The sequence below is a fragment of the Aplidium turbinatum genome, chromosome 5 (assembly GCF_918807975.1).
Source record: "Aplidium turbinatum chromosome 5, kaAplTurb1.1, whole genome shotgun sequence".
NCBI lineage: Eukaryota > Metazoa > Chordata > Ascidiacea > Aplousobranchia > Polyclinidae > Aplidium > Aplidium turbinatum.
The window spans coordinates 29,502,980-29,524,338 of NC_137476.1; the positions used below are offsets into that span (position 1 = coordinate 29,502,980).

The window sequence follows — 21,359 nt, forward strand, 5'->3', positions numbered from 1 at the left end:
TTTTCTAGACCTCTTTTTCGCTGTGATGGTCAGAAATAAAAACAAAACTCGACTGAACTGTGAAGACGTATTGTCGCCTGATTAGTCACGCTTGGCCGGCCAACAAACAAACTATGTCAATTCGGTGATTACGACGACGTTTGACAGCAATAGATTTGTAGGGAATCTCGCGATCTTTTGTGAACGCACATATCAAATCTATATGCTCTGGTGAAAGATTATCTGCACTAATTATGTTCCTTATACCTTCACACTTGAAACGAAAGTATAATTTATTGCCAAGTCGTGTATTTTGACAAAACTTTGATTTTTGTGCACTGTTTTTCTTTAGCGTGCGCAAACTTCAAGGTTACCTTAGTTCAGCTAGAACACAAAAACTATGGTTTAGAAAAAGGTCCCACGTTACTTATGAGATTACCAAGCCTAACAATAAAATGCGACTAAATGATAGCACGAAATGTGAGGGAATTTAGACATTTCAGTCTGAAATCTTTTGCAAAAATTTCTAGATTGTGCCGCTACAGTGTCAAAGTTATATTAGGAACACTGGTACAAAGGTTGCAGTAAAAATCGATCAACCAGACATCTCTCACCAACCACAATTTACAAAGCTCACTCTAAACCATTAGGCTACTTACATACGTTCAACGTCTGTTGATGTTGTGTATGTCTTGTAAAAGCGGCGCGACCATTTTGGTTACAGCTGCACAAGCTAACGCAAGGCGAGGCACGAAAAGGAGATGCTCATAATAATTTGACGTCTACTGGCGTTGAATCAATGCAAATAGGGTGATGTTTCTATAAAAGATTCAATTCTGCAAGCTGGGCACGAGGTATGCGCCGGCGCGTAACACCAGTGAATAAAGAAACAACGGGAGAAAATTTCTGCTCCTAAAAAGAGCAAACTGCAAACAATGTGTCATAAACCACGTTGTAATTCAAAAAGTATCTGAGATACAAATTTTTGAGTAGCATCTCCAATATGCGTATGAACTTTGTGACAAAATCATAAAATTTCAGCTTTTTAGAATAGTTTTATCGTATGGTTTTCAGCGTTTAAAATTTTGTAAGGCATGAGATGCTCCCGCCCAAGCATGAAAGTGATTCATCGTAAAACAACAGCTTGGCGCTGTTAAAAATACACAAACACTACAGTAAAAAGTTACGTAATTACAATATTAAAATACAGCATAAACGCAAGGTTTTGCAGCTTTTAATCACATCAGCTTCCCTTCGACTGTTCCGCGGATGACGTCACTGATTGATTGTGTTTCGACCAGTTACAATTCCGGGGTCCGAGAGTTCATGCTATTGCTTTTCACAGCGTGTGACTCCACTGGTGGTGATAATAGCACTGTTAAGAAAAAACGTTATATCATCATCATCATAATCCATCGTCGGTTTGTTCCCCACTAGTGAGGGTGGCCGATTGTTTCCGCGCAGCAATTGTTTTAATCCCATTTCTCCATTTCACCCTGTCCCTTGCATCTTCCTCCTTCAGTCCGGCTTTTTTCAATTCATCCTTCACTTGTTGTTTCCACGTTCTTCTTGGACGACCGCGTTTTCTCTTCCCATCCACCTTTAGATCTAGTGCCTTCCTAAGAAAACTTCCTTCCTCCCTCCTTATCAGATGTCCATACCATTTTACTCCATTTGCCCTTGCCAGTTGATATATTGGTCTATGGTCTATAGGTCTGCTACAACAACATAACTATTGGTCTATGGTCTGGTACAGCAACATAACTAAAACATCGAAAACTGTTCACACAATGTGAATATGGGTTGTCTTGAAGATTTTTAGAGATATGCTACAAAACGGTTATCCAACGTTGATCAGTCATATTTCGATGCAAATGGAAGAAATGATATAATGTCTTTTGGGTCGAGGGAAACTGACATCATCAATGGATTGTTTTGCTCAGCAAGAGTAAAGTGTGATGGATAGTGCTGGTTTGTCGATCTCAGCACCACAACACGTGACAGCGATTCTGCCTTCTCAAGAGACAAAAGATATGGCCAAATGCCAAGCAAGCTTACACAAAAGTTCCATTATCAGGGTAAAAAAAAATTGTGCATACACAGTAGTGCAATTGCAAACAAAAGACAGCGGCCAAAGTGGCTAAACAAAGTTTTTTAAATCATGTTAGTTCCTAGTAATATTAAAAAAAATTGGGGGGCAAACAAAGGCGGCTTCGCATGATTTCCCCTGTCTTTGCGCCGCAGAGTTATACAAACTGATGCTTCAGCTGAGAACATAAGGGTGGCAAAGTTATGAAGCAAAGTCTTCACAATGATTTCTCCTACTTGGAGATTCTCCTTGTCGGAGTAAAAAGACGCACAAACAAACTCACGGATGGTTGCTTGGAAGCGACACCATAACGCTTTGCAAAGCTATGCCTGCACGTGCACGTCTGTATAAAATTAAGATTGAGGCTCGAACCTGGCAATCTCCCATGCTAGTTGCATGTAGGAAGGCAAAAATAAAAAAATATATATATTAAAATGAGCTAAGCATTCAAGTAACATTTGACAATGCGATAATTCTACAAAAAATTACATAATTATGTTTCCCTGCAATGGCAACTTGTTGGCAATTAGTAGGCTATATCTAAGCAACGTTTAAAAACATTACATTTGGCGAGTGGCGCTTGGCATAAAAATAAAATGGTAGACATCGGCAGTTTAAATGGGCTGTCTCCCGCTGAACGATTGGCTTTATTGAGCAAACAACAACAAAAATCAGTTACGTTCAACAAGCAATAAATTGCCGGCATGGTGCTTTAAAAAGTAGGCTGCAATGATCTGCAGAAAAATCGTTGGCAAACCAACGCATGAAAGTTTGTTAACATGCTTTGAGAAGATAATTATAAGCTCGTGTTGTTATCATTATTTTATTTATTTTTTGACATAGAAATACAATTTTGTATAATAATGTACTTACCAGATTCTTCATAGTTTAGTGATCTTGTTAAACTTACTTTTTATTGAAAAAAAAACCTACTTACGTGCGAGGTAACCAATGTGGTTACATTTATTTAAGTTATATTTAAATATAAGAATGTGGTTACTTTTATTTTACGTAACTTATAAAAATGTGAGTAGGCTAATGATTTTTTTATGTTTATTTAAAGGTCTTATGTTTGTTTATATATTGAATTAATATTAAGATTAAGGCTGTCTAACTGCTTGATGGAAGTTTTATCTATCTAATTTATCTAGTTTGGCTATCTGACTCCATGAACTAATTTCCACACAATTGTTATTCGAATTATAATTTTAAGTTCTCAGAAGGTGTTCATATAATATTGTAGGTTATGGCAAAATGAATTTAGACATTGTAGTTATGGCAAATGAATTTAAACATTGTAGTTATGGCAAATGAATTTAAACACTGTAGTTATGGCAAATGAATTTAAATATTGTAGACTAACGAAACAAAAGGGTACTGATTTTCACATTACAACAGGCGTCCAACTTGTTACATACGTTTTCTTCACTGAGCTCAGTTTGAGCTGGTCTGACTGAGCTGGTTTGATGTGAGGTCTTTGTCTAATTGAGCTGGTCCGATTGAGCTTTCGTCAAAGGGCGAAAAAACCCTTTTATTTTCTGTTCCCTTTTTCTTATTTCAACAGTTTAAATGGAAAATTACAGAAACACTAGGAAATAAATTTAAGTTAAAGTAGTTCACTAGTAAAAGAAAGGGAAACTTATATGACAAAATAATGGATCGCTACAATATAATCTGTCAGAGGCTTTGTTAGTCCAAAGATTAAGATTTAAAACCATCAACCAATTAACCTTTGAGTTTTTGTTCATAAGTAGAATGACAGCGACAAAATTAATATGACATAGAAAATCATCACTATCAGAATATTGCTAATTGAGCGTGGAAAGGGAAGTCAGGGAACGTGGTAAACGACATGCAGAAAGCCTGCTGGAGCTACGAAAGACAGCAAACAACTCTCTGGAGATTTTTGAAAATGTGAAAACTGAGGCTATAAAAAACTTCGAACTAACATTTTAAGAACTCAATATTCTTGTGAGTTGAGACTTTGTTTGACAGTGTTTTGTTTTTTCGACAATGTATTGTTTTGAACACTGTTTGGAAAAAAATATATTTCATCCGGCAACTCTGGTTGACAACGTAACTACCACAGCTCGCATAGCCTTGACTCCTGTCCCAGACTTTGGCTTGCCAAGCTGCAAAATGTAACATGAGGTCTGAGTTACAATCGTTACATGAATTTCGTGCAAAAACATCTGCATTGAATATTTTTGATGTCAGTTCTGTATATTAAGATGAAAATAGCCTACCTTACATCACATTACTGGTAAGGTGTGGCGCAGTTATGTCCATTAACCTATGCCATATGAGGCTGTTTGCTTTTTATCCGCCTTACCCTTGCATTTAACAGAGTTTTTTCAATTGTAACAATTAGAAATATTTTTTGTTTTAGCACTAGAAAACTTGAATTATTGTATCTGTTCAATGTGGTTTAGTGACCTATGTATTAGGCCCACCATACAAGTTTGCCTTTAGGCTACTGTTTTTTCAATGGAAAATGATACAGAAGTCAGACACAAGCAATCTTTGACATTGGCTCAAGATGTTGCAACGGATAACAGCAGCCTACAAACGGTTTCCAGTGATCCTCAAACATCCATTTCATTGAATGATGATGACACTCTGAATGTGACAACTGAATTAGAAAAAAATGATACCAAAACTAAAGAAGATGTTAGTCAAATAATATATAGACATTCAACTGATACCCAAGTATGTTGGTTTATCAATAATTTTAGTGTGTTAATTTTTAGGCCTATTTTTGAAATAAAACATATTCTATGAAATTTTTAAGCTAATTAACTAGACAGTAGCCTACTTTAAATAACATGATGTGTTCTACTGGTGTAAATTGAGCTAAACTATCACACGATGTATAAAGTGATAATATGCTCTATTTTTTAAGTAGGGTAAGCCTATAGCCAGAGAAGTATGCAGCAAAATGTATTGTGTAGGGTTGGATTTCATGTTAAATTATGATTGATTTTATTTTATGTCTGAAAGTGAATGATGAGTAAATTAATAAATGTCAATATACTCACAACATTGTGTATGAAGCACTTCAATTGCTACAATTAAGTGATATAAACCAGACTTACTAAAATATTTCATATTTAATTTGTTTTTGAACATTTTATTGTAAGATTAAGCCAGCAAAATATTTTAGGTGCTCTTCCATTATTCTCCCTGTAGGTCAACCAGAGCACCTATTTTTTACATGAAGATTTAGCCACTGTAACAAATCAGATTGGTTAATGACCTTGGGAAGTTTATGAATTTTTCATAATATTTCCACACACAAATTTTTACAGTCTGTATTTGATTAACTAAGTACCGATAGTGTTCACAACAGTCTTTCCATGAACTCTTCTTTCTTATGTGGCAGCTATTCAGGCATTACCCTAGCTGCTGCACAAAGTGCCCTGTCTCAATGTTGGGTCAGTGAGGTCCAGGTGTTTTGTAGATCAAAAAAAATGTGTAACAATGTGCTGTTTGAGGTTTGCCACAGGTGCAGGCTAGTGAGTCACACAAATCAAATAGATTAAACCCTAATAATCGCATTACCTTTTGATCATAATTATGCAAACATGTGATGCTTATCAAACTATACCAAAAACTAACGATGCAATATATAGATTAATTGTGGGAATCTTGATCTTCTGACTGAGAAAAGTTATTTGTATGCTTGATCTTGGCAGTTTTGCATATTTGCAGAGGCTTATAACCACTGAGGCAGCCCAGTCAGCAAGTTTGACAGTTAAGTTTCCGCTTGTTAAAGTTATATATACATATAGTTTGTAAATTATTTCATCCCACTGGTCCTGCCGTTTAATAAAAACCATAACTTAGATAGAGAGATTATTTTTTTCAACTATAAACAGGCATAGCTCAGCAACAATACCACATTTAACATTATATATAACACAAAAATAAAATAAAGCAAACGACGAACGTTTTCATCTATACATATAGTCCTTTTCAAGTCTTTAAAAGAAAAAATATTTATACATTGCATAAGAAAATACTAGAGAAACACAGTATGACATCAAAAATATTTTTTAGTCTGAACATTCAGATTGCCTATCCTGCTCACATACTGAATAACTACATAACACAACGAATCAAGTAGAGAATTAAGTTGAGAGGATAAGTATCCAAGCAGATTGCTCAAGCTGGACTAAAGCACAAAATAAGATAATTGCACAAAACAAAAGCAACAATAAGAAAACAGGCTTCGGCGGCAAAGGATTGCCTGTTGAGTTGGAAGATTTAATATTTTTTTGAGATTGTTCATAAATATTTGTCTGAGTCTGACACAATGATTGACGAGGTAGTAATTATTAAATGTTTATTTGATCCACCCATCAAAACAAAAATTAATACTTATCATAACATATATAGTATATACATTAGTAAAGATTTAGAAAATGGTTGAGGCAAAAAAATTCTAAAGTCAAATCATGCTCGAGACTAGAGTGTTTTTTTTTTTATTAGAAAGTACTTGCCATGGTTACACAGCACTATTACCCTGTTTTCATGTGACAGAAATAATTTTCATTGTGAAGTAATTTTTCAATAATATGTATTTTTGATTATTGTACAACCATTAAGTAAGGAAAAAAATATTATATGATTGGTTGACCACACATTTTTGTTGTTTACGTGAAGGAAAATGCATCAGCTACTCAATTCAGCAGCTCAACACTATTTGTTGAAAGCGAGCAGAAAGTGAAAGAACATGAAACTTGGTATGAAAGAGATAGAGTGCTTGATTCTCAGCAAAGTCTTTCAGAAAGACCAATGTCTGCTGGAAGACAACGCACATCACTTGCTGAGGAGGGTGAGTGAACATGATTCAATATTTGCCTGAAACTTATATTGTTGCAAAACGTTTTGTCACAGCCTTTTTATGGCATAGAGTATTTGTGGTTGTAATATTTTTGGAGATTGTTATGTTGAATGTGCCATGTTATGTTGAATGTACTGCACAGTACTATTATATTAAGCATGATTACTTTTGAGTGGCACTGTCAAGCAATAGCCTATGTCTAAGTTATATACTATAAATTTAAAGACTTTACACTGTAATATTAAACTTTGCCAAGGCACTCTTATTAAAGTGTATTATTTATGGTGCCGGTATAACAATTTGTGGTTTGATCTATTGGTATTTTTGATTTTGTTTGAAGTTTATATTTTAGTTACACGTTGCATGAAAGACAATTTACAAATACTATTGCCACTTTGGCAATCAGTCAATCACATGGTTCGGCACAATTAGCAGCTTAAAAGACATCATAAACAATGGGAATAACATAAATCATATTTATCTGCATCCTCATTCCCCCCATAATCCATATAGGCTATAAAAATTAAAAATATATAATTAACGAATAATGATAGTAGCTATAGCTTTCTGTGTAAAATTTTTTTTTGTAAAATCCTGTTGCTGTGGTACGTGTGATATATAGTGAAAGTACTATTTCAGAAATTCTACAAATTTTTATGAAAATTTACATATTTTGTACATTTATCTGGCTGTTTTTAACTTACAGTTGTAACATCCATAAATTCTAGTCTTCAGCAAGACATCACAAACTTTCGAAATATTGTAACTTTTGATACCGATGTGAAAAATGCATATCCAGAAAGGACTGACTCAGAAACCAACCTTATTATTCAAGTATGTAAACTTTTAATGCACACAGTTAATGCCCTGATAGCTCAATTGGTTAGTGCGTGGCTTTGTGGATGAACAAGAGGCACTGGTTCGACTCTCGGGGTGTGTACACCTAATGGGTGGAATAATTCCCCAGCAACAACACTTCAACAATTAGAAACTTCACTCTGTCAATTTCGGTAACCGCCCTGCATCAAAAGCCTCTACAAATATGCAAAATTACCAGGAATAATCTATCAAGGCTACGTCAGTCCAAGGATAAAAATTCTTGTAGCTTGGTAACAACAATATAATACAAGGTTAATTATAAAACAATATAATGTACCGTACCGAAAACATTGACCATTGTGCACTCCTTGCTAAACGATGTCATAATTATGTTGTCACTTGTCTCGTTCAGACATCGAAGGTCAATAGATATCTTTTTCCAAGTAACCTGCTTCAAAGTAGGAAGAGGTTATACATAAATTGCATCGTCATCTGAATAAACAGTGCGATGCTAAGGTGACAGTGTCACAATTGGTGTCAGCAGTACTGCTCTCACTGTGCGTTCATTGAACAGCAACGCTTCCCCATTGATAAGGACGATGGGTAAATTTCCACGTTTATTAATAATACATTTATAAATTCTTATATTTGTGGTCCTTATTTAATTTATTTTTCTTGTTTGTGGAATGCTTCATTCAATTTTTCAAAGGGATGTGTCCTCAGTTGGTTTTTCATTGTTAGCGCCCGTTCACACTACGGTTTTTTTCGGCGAAGCTCAGCAAACGTTTAGTTTATTTTGTTATGACGCAAATTCGCTTGGTGTCACTCAGTTGTGGTTGCTTCGCTTTGCTTTCACCTGGTTTCGATGTGACAAGAAACGATCCTTAGCGAGTTTTTGTTGCTTGACTTTGCTTGGTTTTTCCGTAACGTCATGTATTTTTTGGCTCGAAACTCAAATTCTTGAGTCTCAGGTCTCGCTTCGCTTTGGCTGGACAAGTAGTAGCCTACTCTGTTATAGGGATATTGGATAGCCTGCAAAAAATTAAAACTGCAGCAGATAAGGCAATTGCTGAGTCTCAGTAAAGTGAGTTGGCTTTCCCTAGAACAGTAGTTCAGCAAAATTATTACGTATAAAATGAATATGGTTGGGCTACCTAGAACAGCACAATTTGTATCCCGAGTAGCAAGTGGTCAGTTTTACGCTAAGACCAGTGACTCAAGAATGCTATAACCAAACTATATTGTCAAACCTTGGAAAGTTAAAGCTGTAGCAGAGAGTAGTCACTGTCTCAAGCACAAATATTTATCTACGACAGCATCGTATTATTGGAGGGTCATGTTATTTGTGATTGATCTTGTCTAGTCTAGGAAAGTTAAAGCTACAGAAGATAATAGTTGATAATTTTCAGTAAGGATTAACTGGCTATAATTATTATGGGGCCAGAAATCTCATTGGTACCGAGCCCAAATTACCCTATCAATGGCCCTGCTTGAATCCAAGTATCGGAGATGACAAGGTAAGATTTTCATTATGAGCCTACTAAGGCTTTAGCACAGTGGTTCCCAAACTTTTTTGAGCGCAACCCAAATCTGAGTTTGGTGAACATCTCGCGACCCAAGACACAGACAACCTATATAAACAATTTTACCACTCCACTGTTTTTGCAATCTTTGCCTGCTATAAACAAGACACAGACAACCAGTTGAAGGGTGGTCTACTGTAGCTCCTCTTGCTCAGAGTCTAAGTAAAAGTGCTAGATTCGTTGCTGAGTCAAACCGGCTTGGCTCCAGTGCCTCTTCTCGGTGCTTAAAAATGCGCTCATTTTTTACATGCGTCGGATGTCTCTTTAACTTGTTCTTCTTTAAGGATTCGTTTGACAGCATTTTACAACACAGCCTACTGTACATAGCGGCTTGCCAGCAGCACCTGGGTCGCAGATAAAAAATGAACTTTAAATAAAAAAAAATAGTTTAGAAATCTTAAATTGTCAACTTAAAGAATAATTTACGTGTACTGTGATTTATTGAAGGAAGTGACTTGAATGATGGTAAAACTGCTTGCCATAATTGATTTTGATAAGAGAAGCCAAATAAAAGCGTGTGATGCTCAATAGAAGAAAAAAAAGTTTATTTATAAATTAATTTACAACAGTCCGATTTTGGCAGATTTAGATCGTCTCTGCACGACCCATTTTCTGACCCTTCGCGACCCATGTTTGGGTCGCGACCCGAGAATAAGGTGGTCAGTTCCTTTTTCTCGGCCACCTTTCTCTCTGTAACTACGCCCACCCAATTTATTACATCCTGGGTAAATGTACAGTGTACACTGTGCTTTAAAAAAAAAAACAGCATAAGCTGGGAGTCGAATCAAGATTGCGTGATTGGAAAGTGAGTGCTTTATCTGCTGGGCCAAGCAACTTTTACAACAGCTGAAAAAAGCATTGTTGCGTTAGAGAGGCATAGGTATTCGCTTTGCTTTCCTTCAACTGCAATAACGGTAGTGTAGAGTAAACAGTTCAGTTTTTTCTCTTCGAACATTTGCTTCGCGACGCTGCCACTGTGAACGGGCCCTTCGTTTGCACAAAGCTGATTTACTGCAAAAGCCATAGCAGCCTTTTGTTGTAAATTTTATTTAATTTGTATGATGTTTCATTTGGCAGTGGGATTGCTTTTGTTTTATGTAAGTTTCTATATTTTTTTCAGCATTTGAAGGAAGTAACTGCCTCAGTTGGCGATGACGATAAATCAAATGAAAACGCGGTAAGCGTATTTTCTGTTCAAGAAAATTATTGACACTAAAGCTGTGCAGTCTGGGAGTGGGAGGTAACATCCACAGCTGATGGCTACTCATTTTTGGTGGAGAATGATAAGTTGAACAAAGTTGTTGGACTTTGGCTGCAGACCAACGATTGACGAGATACGCAACTAGTAAATAAAACCATCCAAGTTTAGTAATTTCCACCATGCAGGTGGTTTCTTTAGATAGCCTATCTTATTCAGACGACCTATTAGGCGTTAAATCAATGTGAAAACAGCTGACTTTGCTAGTTGGGATAGCTATTCCTAGGCACAACAAACCCTCAAATAACCAGTCGTAGATCAAGCGTCGTTGGTTCGAGTCTCGAGGTGTGCGCTTGAGAAATTCATTTCAAAAACATCTCTCCATTTAGCGGTACCTGGTTGATGTTATTTTTCACAAACAACAACAGCACCAAGAAGTGGAAACTTCACTCTGTTAAATTCGATGACCGAGCCTGCGTCGGTTCTTCAAAGCCTCTGCAAGTATGCGAAGCCCTTAAGCTCCGAAAATACTGTAGCTTTTTCAGTCCGAGGATAAAGATTCTCAAAATCAATCAATCTTCACATTGCATGATAAAGTTTCAAATAATTGACTTCAACTTGCATGACAACCAGGTTGACGATGAGACTTTCACAACATCTGTTTCCGAGGAATACATGGAGGAGGCTCGGCGTCGTCAGGAACAGAGGAGAGCTGAACGGGATGCAATGATTTGGAATGGTGATAAAACACGATTGACAATGAAAGAAGTCATTGATGCTAAAGTCCACCAACAGTGAGTTTCATCAATGAACAAAGTTATTTTACTGAAAATTGAATGAGGCTGTTCACCAGGCATTAAATTAAATAATAGGAGATGTTCTACTGGTGCAAATTGAGCTCAACTATCACAAGATGTATACAGTTTGCACCAGTAGAACATCTCCTATTATTTAAAGTTATTTTACGTTGTTGTTTTTTGGACTAGACCTTGTTTTCTTGTTTGTACTTTGAGCTTACTCAATACTCATCACTTCATGTATAATTAATTGGGATGCATAACCGTTTGATACATGTACGCAGACAGTAGCCTATAAAATTATTGGCTATATATTTTCCTATGGCTTCATGTGCTGCTGAAATTAAATTTTTTTTATTCAGCTACAGCCGAGGCATTGCTCAAACGAACCAGGGCCAGTTCGAATCTGCTGTTGCAAGTTTCAGCAAGGGCATAAACCTCCAAGCTTCTGATTTATCTTGCTACGTAGAGAGAGGAGAAGCTTATCTGCAGCTGTGTGACTTCAGATCTGCTTACTTGAATTACAAAAAAGCCCATTCCCTGGAGCCTCATAATCCCCATATTTTTGACAAGTTGGCTTTTATCAGCTGTTTAGAGGTACAGGAACTGCTTGATTTTGTTTTTCTATTTAATTTCGTTTGTGGTAAATTGATCGACTTCCCAAACTGAATCTAAGTTTATCTTGATTGTATGCTCTTAATAGTTGGTTCTTTATGTGTTAAAGCCTAGCATTTTACATTGCATTTTTATCACGAATCTATTTCGAGATGCATTGTAGTTTGTATAACTTAATGTTATGTTTTCTTTATGATCTTGTTTGAAACTTCTCAAGTTTTCCAAATATTGGCCCACTGGTTCAATTTGATCAGTTAAAACTTAGAGTCATAGATTATTATCCATCCATCTAGCAGTCCTAATTTTGAACTTGTTGATTATCTGAAGTATATATTATATAGTTTCGTTGCTTTTTTTACCTTTGATGCTTTTTAGGGGCAGTGCTTGTTCGATCAAGCGTTGTACTCAGAAGCCTTGGAATGTTTCACTCGCGCAACCGAGATGAAGCCTGCCTCTCAATCTTACCACATGAGAGCGATCACGTGCCTTGCTGCTCTTGGGCGCCACCAAGAGTGCCTTGCATTGGTTACCCGTAGACTGGAGAGCGAAACAACGGGGAATCCAGAACTTTACGTCTTGCGAGCCCGATTGCATCTGAAGTTTGGAAATGTAAGTAGATCTGATGATAGCAATCAGCACTTACATTCATTAGTCATTATATAAACTCTTTCGTAATGCTCCAATGTTTGAAAAGTACCTAATTAGCAAGTTGATATTTTTACATCATTTTAACGTGTAGCAACGTTATCGATTGTTGAAATGATGTAAAAATAGCAACTTTTTCTCTGTGGGTAAAGCCAGGCTATTTCTGTAACATATAATATTGAGCTCAAGCTAGACTACTGATATTTTCTATACAATTTTTATGAACCTTATATACACCTGTACTTTTTTATGCTCAAACACGACCGGAAAATATAATTGTTGTTGTTTGATTCTACCTTTCCAAGTCTTCACAGCTGAAATGTACTCCGTACTTGGTAGTTCATGGACTTAATTGACCTGGATATTTTTGATGGCGTGATTAATAATATTCTGTACAAATAAAATGACTTGCGTTCTTCATTCTATTTATTTAATCTGATGCCTGGTGAACAGTCTCTCTCAGTATTCAGTATATTTAACATAACAGGTATAAAAGCCAAACTAAAATGGGTCACTTGCCACATTTTGCAATGCAGTGCCACAGTTTGTACCCAAAACACATGTGAAAAAGAGGCTCTAGTTTTTAGCTCTCTCCTTTCCCCGTATATAAATTCCCTTTGGCAATGTACCATACATGCGCTTTAGGAAATCATTGTAAGACTTTGTATACACAATTGTCGACAATCAAAAGCTCGAAGATTGATGATTTTGATTTTGTGCAGGTCACCTTGTCCTATTATGACGTACGCGACGCATTATCACTAGACTCTGAGCAGCCGCAAGCGTTGACAATGATGAAAGAGATTCGTGAAAAAGCCACCGCGGCAAGGCAGATGGCTATGCAGCTGACTGTTCAGGTGATACATTAAGCTGTGATCGGTTAGATCCAACACACTTGCTAATTAATACTTTTCTATTGGGTCCTCAAACTTTCGTAGCAGTTATTTAGTAAATGGTGGAAGCTCAATAACAACCAACAAAGTCTCGATTGACGACTTCAAATATTATTATTATTATTTACTTTGCAATTTTGTCGTTACGTACCGTACTTTTAAACGTGTCTCTTACCTGTCATGATATAAGTAGACTAATTAGTGAGTGGAGCAGCGATGTTTCAATCTTATAGCCAACTGTGCAAACAGATAGAATTTGAGTTTGTGATGTTGTAAAAAGAAAATGTTTGTAATGCTTGTTCAATATTTCCCTTGAAGCTAAAGTGAAGCACGCTTTGGAGCGCCCCGTGTAGATGTTTTTTTGTCAGCTTCCTTTCCACCAAAGAGCTCTCAAGTGCCATGAATCAAATGAAATGTGGAAAAGCACAGGGTCCCGATAATATTCTTTCTGAATTTCTGAAACACTGTGGTTCCAAAATGCCTGACTTGGTTTGAGAAATTTTACTCAGCCTGCTTGTGCCGAAATTTCATACCGAAGATATTGCGGAAAGCCACTGTAGTTGCTTTGCTTAAACCAAGTAAGCCTCCCGATGATTCCAAGAGCTATCGCCCCTTATCACTGCTGTGTGCCCCTTACAAGATCATGGAACGACTTTTTTTGGCCAAACTCAACTCAGTGATTGATCCATGATGATGATGGCTATCTCTCGTTTTGGAGGATGATGGTTCTCGCTATAAGTCTTGCGAAGACGCCTGTGCGTGGGTTGATGCCTGATGGCTGGATCTTCATGAGGTGCTTGCAGGCAGGCACCGCTCTCCCACCAGGATCAGAGTTACCCTGCAAAGATTGGATAAAGCTCAATCGTCTTCGTACTGGTGTGGGACGTTTTAATTATAATATGTTCCAATAGAGTCTTGTCGAATCGTCATCCTCTGTATTTGGATCAGCCTCCCAAACCGCACAACACATCATTCATATCTGCCCGATTTACGTACCTCAAAATAGAAATGCCAATCTCACAGCGCTTGATAGCAACACAGTCCAACGGCTGTAATGTCTGGATGAAATAACGTGACTACTACCACCTCATACGCAAGAAGAAGATATTTCCTTTTTTCTAATATGAAATTTCTTGATTTATAATTGAGCAGCTGCTAAGATTTAAACTTTATTAACCATAAAATTACTTCAAAATTAACATTGTTAATTTGTTCATTGATTTGTAATTGATGGTTATTGCTTTGAAGGCACGCCTCAACGAAGCGCTCAACAAAATGCGGACAGCTGTTGAAACCGACCCTTCCGTGCCGGAGTATCATGTATTCAGGTTTACAGCAATTTGTTTTTATGACTAAACTTTTTATGACATATATATGACTATTATTGCCCTTCAAAGTGCTCTTTTTACTCCCATCTTTCTTTTTATTAAATTTCAACACTCAACAGCGTTTAAATGTTTTTATTATGTAGAAGTTTGTAATCCTGTGACTTCAACAGCACCAGTAAGTGCAATCCACTGTTTGTTTAGATCTCAAATGTTAACTTTAATGTATTATGTTAAATGCCGTGTGGTTTCTTGGTTTATCTGTCTATGGTTGAAGAAAGCAACCTCTTTACCAAAATTGTATCTCAATCTCTTTCGCAAACTCTATTAAATTCTTTAAATGTAATTCAACTCATTTCGATATTGAATCAGGTTCATAATATTAATTTTTTGTAATTGTATAGCTACCAAGTGCATACAACACACTGATTATAGTGATTAACCGTCCACGCACAATGCCACCGACTTGCATTAGAACACTTTAACAACATATTGGCGATAGGATTACCCGTTTGTAATGACGTAATACCCGTTGTAATACCCGTTTGTTTGACGTGTATTTGAAACGATCATTTCAGAGGGGCGCTGCACAGACGCTTGCAAAACTTCAATGAGGCGATCGACGACTATCTGCTGGCAATGGACAAATCCGACCACAATGAGAACAACTCTGTTTACATATCAGCCCAGCGTCAGCTTCTGTTGACCTACAATGACTTTGCCGTCCACTGCTATAACAAGGCAAGTGGAAATTGTTTCGATCAGAAATCTTTTTGGTTGACCCTTAATTACACCTTGGAGTAAATTGATTGTTCAGTTTGCACTTTTTCCGTTTGAAAAAATCTGCATTTTTTAAACTGAGTAGGAAAAACAAGTTTTACCGATCGAGAGACATTTTGTTCTAAGCAATTAGTATAGTAGTGTATTCGAAAGTGAAGCAGTTTACTATTGGCTAGTCTAGCTGTAGTCTAGACTGCTATAGTTTAGCTGCCGTTAAGTGAAGCTACCTTCAGTATTCAAGCAACAGTACGATTAACGTTAAGTAACAATCCAGTTTTCCCTACCCTCTTTTATTACACACTGACCTCCCATGTTGTTGTGTTGCAAATCGCTATAATGCTTCTTTTTGTCTCAAACTTTGTTTACAACTAGAAGTTCACAAATTAAAAAACCAGGCTGACATGAATTTTTCCAGGGTTTTTTTGAAGAAGCTGTCATTCTACTCAACAAAGCAGTCAAAGGAGAGAAGAATGAAAAAGGCTTGTATGTGAACAGAGGAGGTGAAATTGGCAATCTTTACGGTCGTAATTCTATTTCTATGTATCACACATGTTTCCTTTCCGCGCATACAAAGAAATGTTCTTTTTGAATGAGATATGAAAGTTATTTATTTAAGATTTAATTAAGGAAAATAAGATTAGAATATTGAAGAAGTATGGTGACAAAAGCCTTTTCAATGGTGACACAAAACCTTTATGGTGACAAAAGCCTTTTCATAAAATTATGCAAGTATTGCAACCTCGCTGATTTTGTTTACTTTTAATACTGTATTCTTTAACTTGTTGATATGTATTAAAGTTCTACCATAATACAGTAGTTTGCATTTTAGTAAATTTAAATGGTTGCCTTTGAGACGTGGTACTTAAATTTCGTGTTGATAGTCCTTGTTTTCTGTTTTCACCTAAGCATATAGGCTATTTGTTTTACTTTTGGTTGGTTGTTGAGTGTTGACATTTTTTTCATTTCTAGACTGCTTCTTCAAACTCAACGACTTGGGCTTTGCGCTAGCAGACTACCAGCAAGCTCTAGAGATCGACCCAACTTGCTGGAGCACAAAATGCAGAGTCTCTGTCGTGTACAACGAATTCGGCATTTCGGCTTATCAGGAAAGGTAAGCGTAGGCGTTTGCTACTATTTGTCTGGAGTTTTATGACGACTATTGTTTTAGTCCTTCTTGTTCAGTGACTTTATGTCGACTGCATAGTCGAGTGATTGGAGCCCTAGTATGAGACTCGAAAGGTCACTAGTTCGACACTTCTCATGAGCATGTGGTTGTGTCTTTGGCAAGACACTTAATGACATTCCTGAAGGTGTACCTGAAGATTTGACTTTCTTGCCTTTCCGCCACTTAATCTAAATCTTCCACCACCGAGTACAAGCCTGGATACGACAAAAAAGTGGCTTAAAAAGACTTTGTTAGTTTAAACTTTAAGCCATAGACAGGCATAACTCAGCAACAACACTACTGTACTTTTAACGTTATAAAAAAAAAATAAGCGAACGTTTTCGGCTAGTCATATAGCCCATTTTCAAGACTATAAGAAAAATATTGAAAAAATTTTTTTTTTCTTACAGGCTTGTAAAGGGTTGTATGACTAACCGAAAACGTTCGCTTATTGCCTTCTGTTTTTATAGTGCTAGGCCTAAATGTAGTGTTGTGGCTGAGCTATGTCTGTTTAAACTTTAAAAAAGTTACCTCTACCCAATTTTGTTAGTTTACTTCTTTCTGCAATCATAAGATAGTGATAATAATAATCTGAAACTGAGCATAAATACTTTTGCTGTGATGTGGGAAATAAATCCAAATGTGGTTGAATATTTAAGTTATCTACAGCGGTAGGCTATAAAGACAATTTTCATATCCACAGTTAAATATCTCATTATTTAATTATGTTTCCAAGGCGTGACCGCATTCTTTTCATGGTCCTTTTGAGCGCCGGTCAAACCCAATCAACACTCGGCGGCTAGTGCAACGATCCGTCAAATTGTTTTTGTGTAAAATTTTCTAATTATTTCTCCTTCCGTTTGTCGCATCTGAGTAGTTTTCTGTGCCCGCTTCTTTGTTTTTTGTTCATTCTGTATTGATAACACGTCATTATTGAGAGGGAAAAAGCATTTTAAATGCTTTCAGGTTGTACGATGAAGCGGTCAAAAGATTCACTCTCGCCATCCAGAACAACGGTAAAGTTGGCCAATTCTACTTGCACCGATGTCGATCCTACTACATGCTGCAAGATGCAGAAAACGCCAGGAAGGACATCCTCATCGCGTTGCATCTTGATCCTGATAACGATGAGGTGATCACTTTTAAGATTCATTAAATTTTTGCTCAATTCACTGAGTTTTCGGCTTTACGCTTACATTCTGAGTTATTTAAATCGTGTTGCATATCGAGATTTCAGATATGGAATACTCTTCAGTCCACTTTATAACAGGCGCAGTAAAATTATCAGTAGTTTAGTTCAGAAAGAGGCTGAAATTATTGCTTCTTTTTAGCACCGGCTTGATTGGGCGTGCAGTCTAAGACGTTAAATTGCCTAACCCATTTTTTTATAAAATCAAATAGTACGTTCTATAAAAGTTGTAACTGGTTTGCATAGCTCTTTGTTAATCATAAATGTTGTCGCATTCATACTATTGCTACTTACTTCCCCTTTGTGGTCCAACAAGGTAGCCTAAACTTTTCATCAAAGCTGATTACTTAAATCCACGTTGGTTGGTACTTGGTGTTGATTTGAAGAAATTAGTTTGAAAAGCGCTTATGGCCTTCTGAGTTCTTATCCTTTATTGATTTTAATGTTCAGCTGGTTCCATTATTATCTCGTCTTTATCCTGGACGGTCTGTCAAGGAAGTACTCCGGAGCAAACCGGCTGAAACCGCCCGGAGCTACATTGCATCCACAATTGGTTCACATACCAAACTTCCACCCATGCCCAGGTACAAGCCCTTCTTCGTGCTCGCCTTTCTAAGCTAATCTCTTGGTACCAAATCGTAATGCTTGCTACAAATTGAAGACATTAGAGAGAGAGACCTTTTATTTCGTTATAACCTTTTATTACATTAATGCTTTTATGGAAACAATATGAGGAATCTACACGATCTAATCCGCATCATCGATTTATTTTGATTGTATCCAGGCTTACGCTCGGTGTTTGAAAAGTTAGAATAAGTGGACGGGAAAGTAAGGAAGATAATGTTTGTGTTTGCCTTCAATCCTTCATGTAGTCTAGTCCATGTCTGTGCTTTCCCCCAACGCGCGTACTCTTTGATATGTGGCGCGCCGACTCTCTGCCAAAGGTCTTACTAGGGTTTTTTACTTTTACTGTCACACAGACCACTGTTTAATCACAGATTACTGTTAACAGCGGACAATTCAAAAAGATTTTATGATAAAGTTTATCACTTTACGAAGCCACTGGTTATATTTTTCTTTATAGCGGAGTTGTCTGCGTTGTGTACCCAAAACCGACTGAACCCGAAACAAAGTTAACGCTTGGAATAAATACACTTACAACTCGCCTACGGAAATAAGCTACAGTTTCAAAATAAATCAAGTTATCCAGGGCAAAGTGGTCTACGTGAAGATTAATGAAATCAGACCCTAGTTTTTTTCCCGCAAGATCAAACTTAACCTGACTAAAAGATGATGGCTTCGCAACTTCCCGTTGTCTTTCAATTGAAAGATGTAGGCCTAGTTTGCAGTATCTTTATTTTAATTATCATTTTTTGTTAATTTTGCGTGCTGTGTCTTGTTGTGTTGTTACAGAATTGCACAACAAAATTTAGCCTACCTTATTTTGTAGAACTTATTTTGTGCCTTCTAAAGCACTTTGTCGATTGTTATTATCTCAATATGGCGGCTATTATTGAAACGACATATTGTTCGTAACTTTATAGCTCTCCGAGAAAACAAAGTGGAAAATCTGGGAGAAGCGCATCCCGCGCGCCAAGCTCGACAACTCCGGCCTTACCATCCCCTAGTTTGGATTCCTCTGCAAGCGACGATTTTCCCTCCAAGTCCTGGAAAGAAGAAAGACTCACAACGGCGGAGACCATTACTCCTGGACCCCGGAAGATGGAAAGTGATGCGGACATGCTTGCAAAGAAGCGATTGGTATGATTGAAAACAAAATTATGAGGGTTGTTTTTTATTCTTTTAATTTTTAAAGACTTCTTTTCAGACCAAATATTTTTCTTTCATATTAATAAAAGAATAAATTTAAGCACGTGTTTGCAGTTTAATTTAGACATTTTTACTATAAGTTTGTTTTGAAGTTAAATTAAGACACCTTTGTGCATTAGTAGGCTGGGCGTAGAGGTATGGAACCACTGAATGAGTTGTAATCACCAAAGTTGAGTGAAAGACTACGCTATGAGCGCTGAAAGAAAAACTGTCATTGTATATTTTTTATTGGACAATTTTAAGCAGCTCATTTGAAAATTGGCCATTTCGTAACGATTGCTGTAATTGACATGTTTTAGATTTCGAACGACCTCCAAAACATGTTCCGTTTTCCAAAAAGTCTTAAGCACACTGGACCACGCATCAAGCACAAAATTACACCTCAGCAACAACCTCCAGTGGAAGCTAACAGCAGATCAGGTTACTCCTGGAGGAAAGCTGGAGTAGAAATTTCTCGTGCTTGATAAATTTATCATTTCCAATTAACACGATTTTTTTTGGATGCTTTACACTGTGAATATTATACGAGTAGCATTTTAAATAAAATAGCCTTTTTTTTTATAAAGCATTAAATACTGATAAAACCTGTATTAATGTAATTAGTGGTCAGTTGTAGGCTACTTAGTTTCAATCAGCAGTTAGGCCAGCAGACTTCTGGTTCTGGAGTAAGCCTAAACACTTGACTCCGACTCCACAGCCTTTCAGAAATTTATGAAATCGTTCCCAATAGCCCAAGTTCGCACTGAGCAGACTGGGGTAGCCAGTAGCCTACACGCCAAAAGTTTTTGGAATCCAACAGGCTCAGTTGGTTTTCATTCGATCAACACTTAGGGTCTGAAAGGATCACGGGTTTATCACCTTTTTTATAAGTTAGTCAAATAAAGACCGAAGAACAAATCACCTAACAATGGGAAACATTGTGTGGAAGAAGTGACCTGTTTTAGCGAGTGAAATCGAGAAATACGAAAGATAACCTACTTGGTGAACTTGTGATGTGGTATTTGGAAAATTAATTTGTCGACGCCTGGTAGGCCTAAAACGTTTGCTATGCAGTCAGAGTGGCTCATTATAGGATTTTGCACCAGAGGGTTTTTGTTGCCTGATTCCTAACCACCCATAAAAAGAGTTTAAACCAGTGCTCTTCAACCTTTTGTCATCGCGGAACCTCTGGTTCACTTTCGCGTTTGTCAAGGAACCCCACTCACAAAAATTTAAAATTGCTTGTTAGAAAATTAACTATTTGGTTAACTTATTACACTTCAAAAAGTAGCCTGGCCTAATTCGACTCTTCAACAATAAACAGTTAAAGTGCCCCTGACAGGTTGGATCCAAGTATAGTAACTTTTTAAAGCATTTCCTTGCGCAGAATCATACGTAGCAAACTTTTTAACCTTAACCTCGTAGCTCGACTGGTTAGGGCGTAATTTACATCAAACGACGGCTCCGCAGCGCTACCACAGGCGAAACTCCATATTTCACTGCTCTGGGACGACTTTGGTGGTATTACGTCATTGTAAGTCGGCGTTCTTAGCGACGGATGAAACATACGTTTCCTAGATGTGATTGCTGGATTACAGTTTAGTCGGAGTTGGTACAAGCGGTTGCT

The 21,359-nt window shown here is 37.0% G+C and overlaps 1 protein-coding gene and 1 non-coding gene across 2 annotated transcripts; one reads left to right on the forward strand and one right to left on the reverse strand.

Annotated features, from left to right (window-relative positions):
- The first annotated feature begins 4,463 nt into the window (after positions 1-4,463).
- Positions 4,464-20,335, forward strand: LOC145770455 (tetratricopeptide repeat protein 16-like). The gene is made up of 16 exons (XM_082582110.1): positions 4,464-4,777; positions 6,734-6,905; positions 7,621-7,748; positions 10,437-10,493; positions 11,148-11,308; positions 11,674-11,908; positions 12,302-12,535; positions 13,294-13,428; positions 14,713-14,792; positions 15,368-15,530; positions 15,985-16,069; positions 16,539-16,680; positions 17,701-17,866; positions 18,374-18,507; positions 19,468-19,684; positions 20,053-20,335. The coding sequence occupies exons 1-16, from the start codon at positions 4,556-4,558 to the stop codon at positions 20,215-20,217; spliced, it is 2,496 nt and encodes an 831-aa protein (XP_082438236.1). The 5' UTR covers positions 4,464-4,555; the 3' UTR covers positions 20,218-20,335.
- On the reverse strand, positions 8,203-8,334 carry LOC145771452 (U4atac minor spliceosomal RNA). The gene has a single exon (XR_014289236.1). It is a non-coding gene; the product is annotated as a U4atac minor spliceosomal RNA (small nuclear RNA).
- Positions 20,336-21,359: the final 1,024 nt, after the last annotated feature.

Bases quoted from the DNA above. Each gene is read 5' to 3' on its own strand.
- LOC145770455 (XM_082582110.1), top strand. From the start codon at position 4,556: ATGGAAAATGATACAGAAGTCAGACACAAGCAATCTTTGACATTGGCT. The intron at 13,429-14,712 runs GTGATACATTAA...ATTGCTTTGAAG, and splicing joins CTATGCAGCTGACTGTTCAG to GCACGCCTCAACGAAGCGCT. The intron at 16,681-17,700 runs GTAAGCGTAGGC...AAATGCTTTCAG, and splicing joins ATTTCGGCTTATCAGGAAAG to GTTGTACGATGAAGCGGTCA.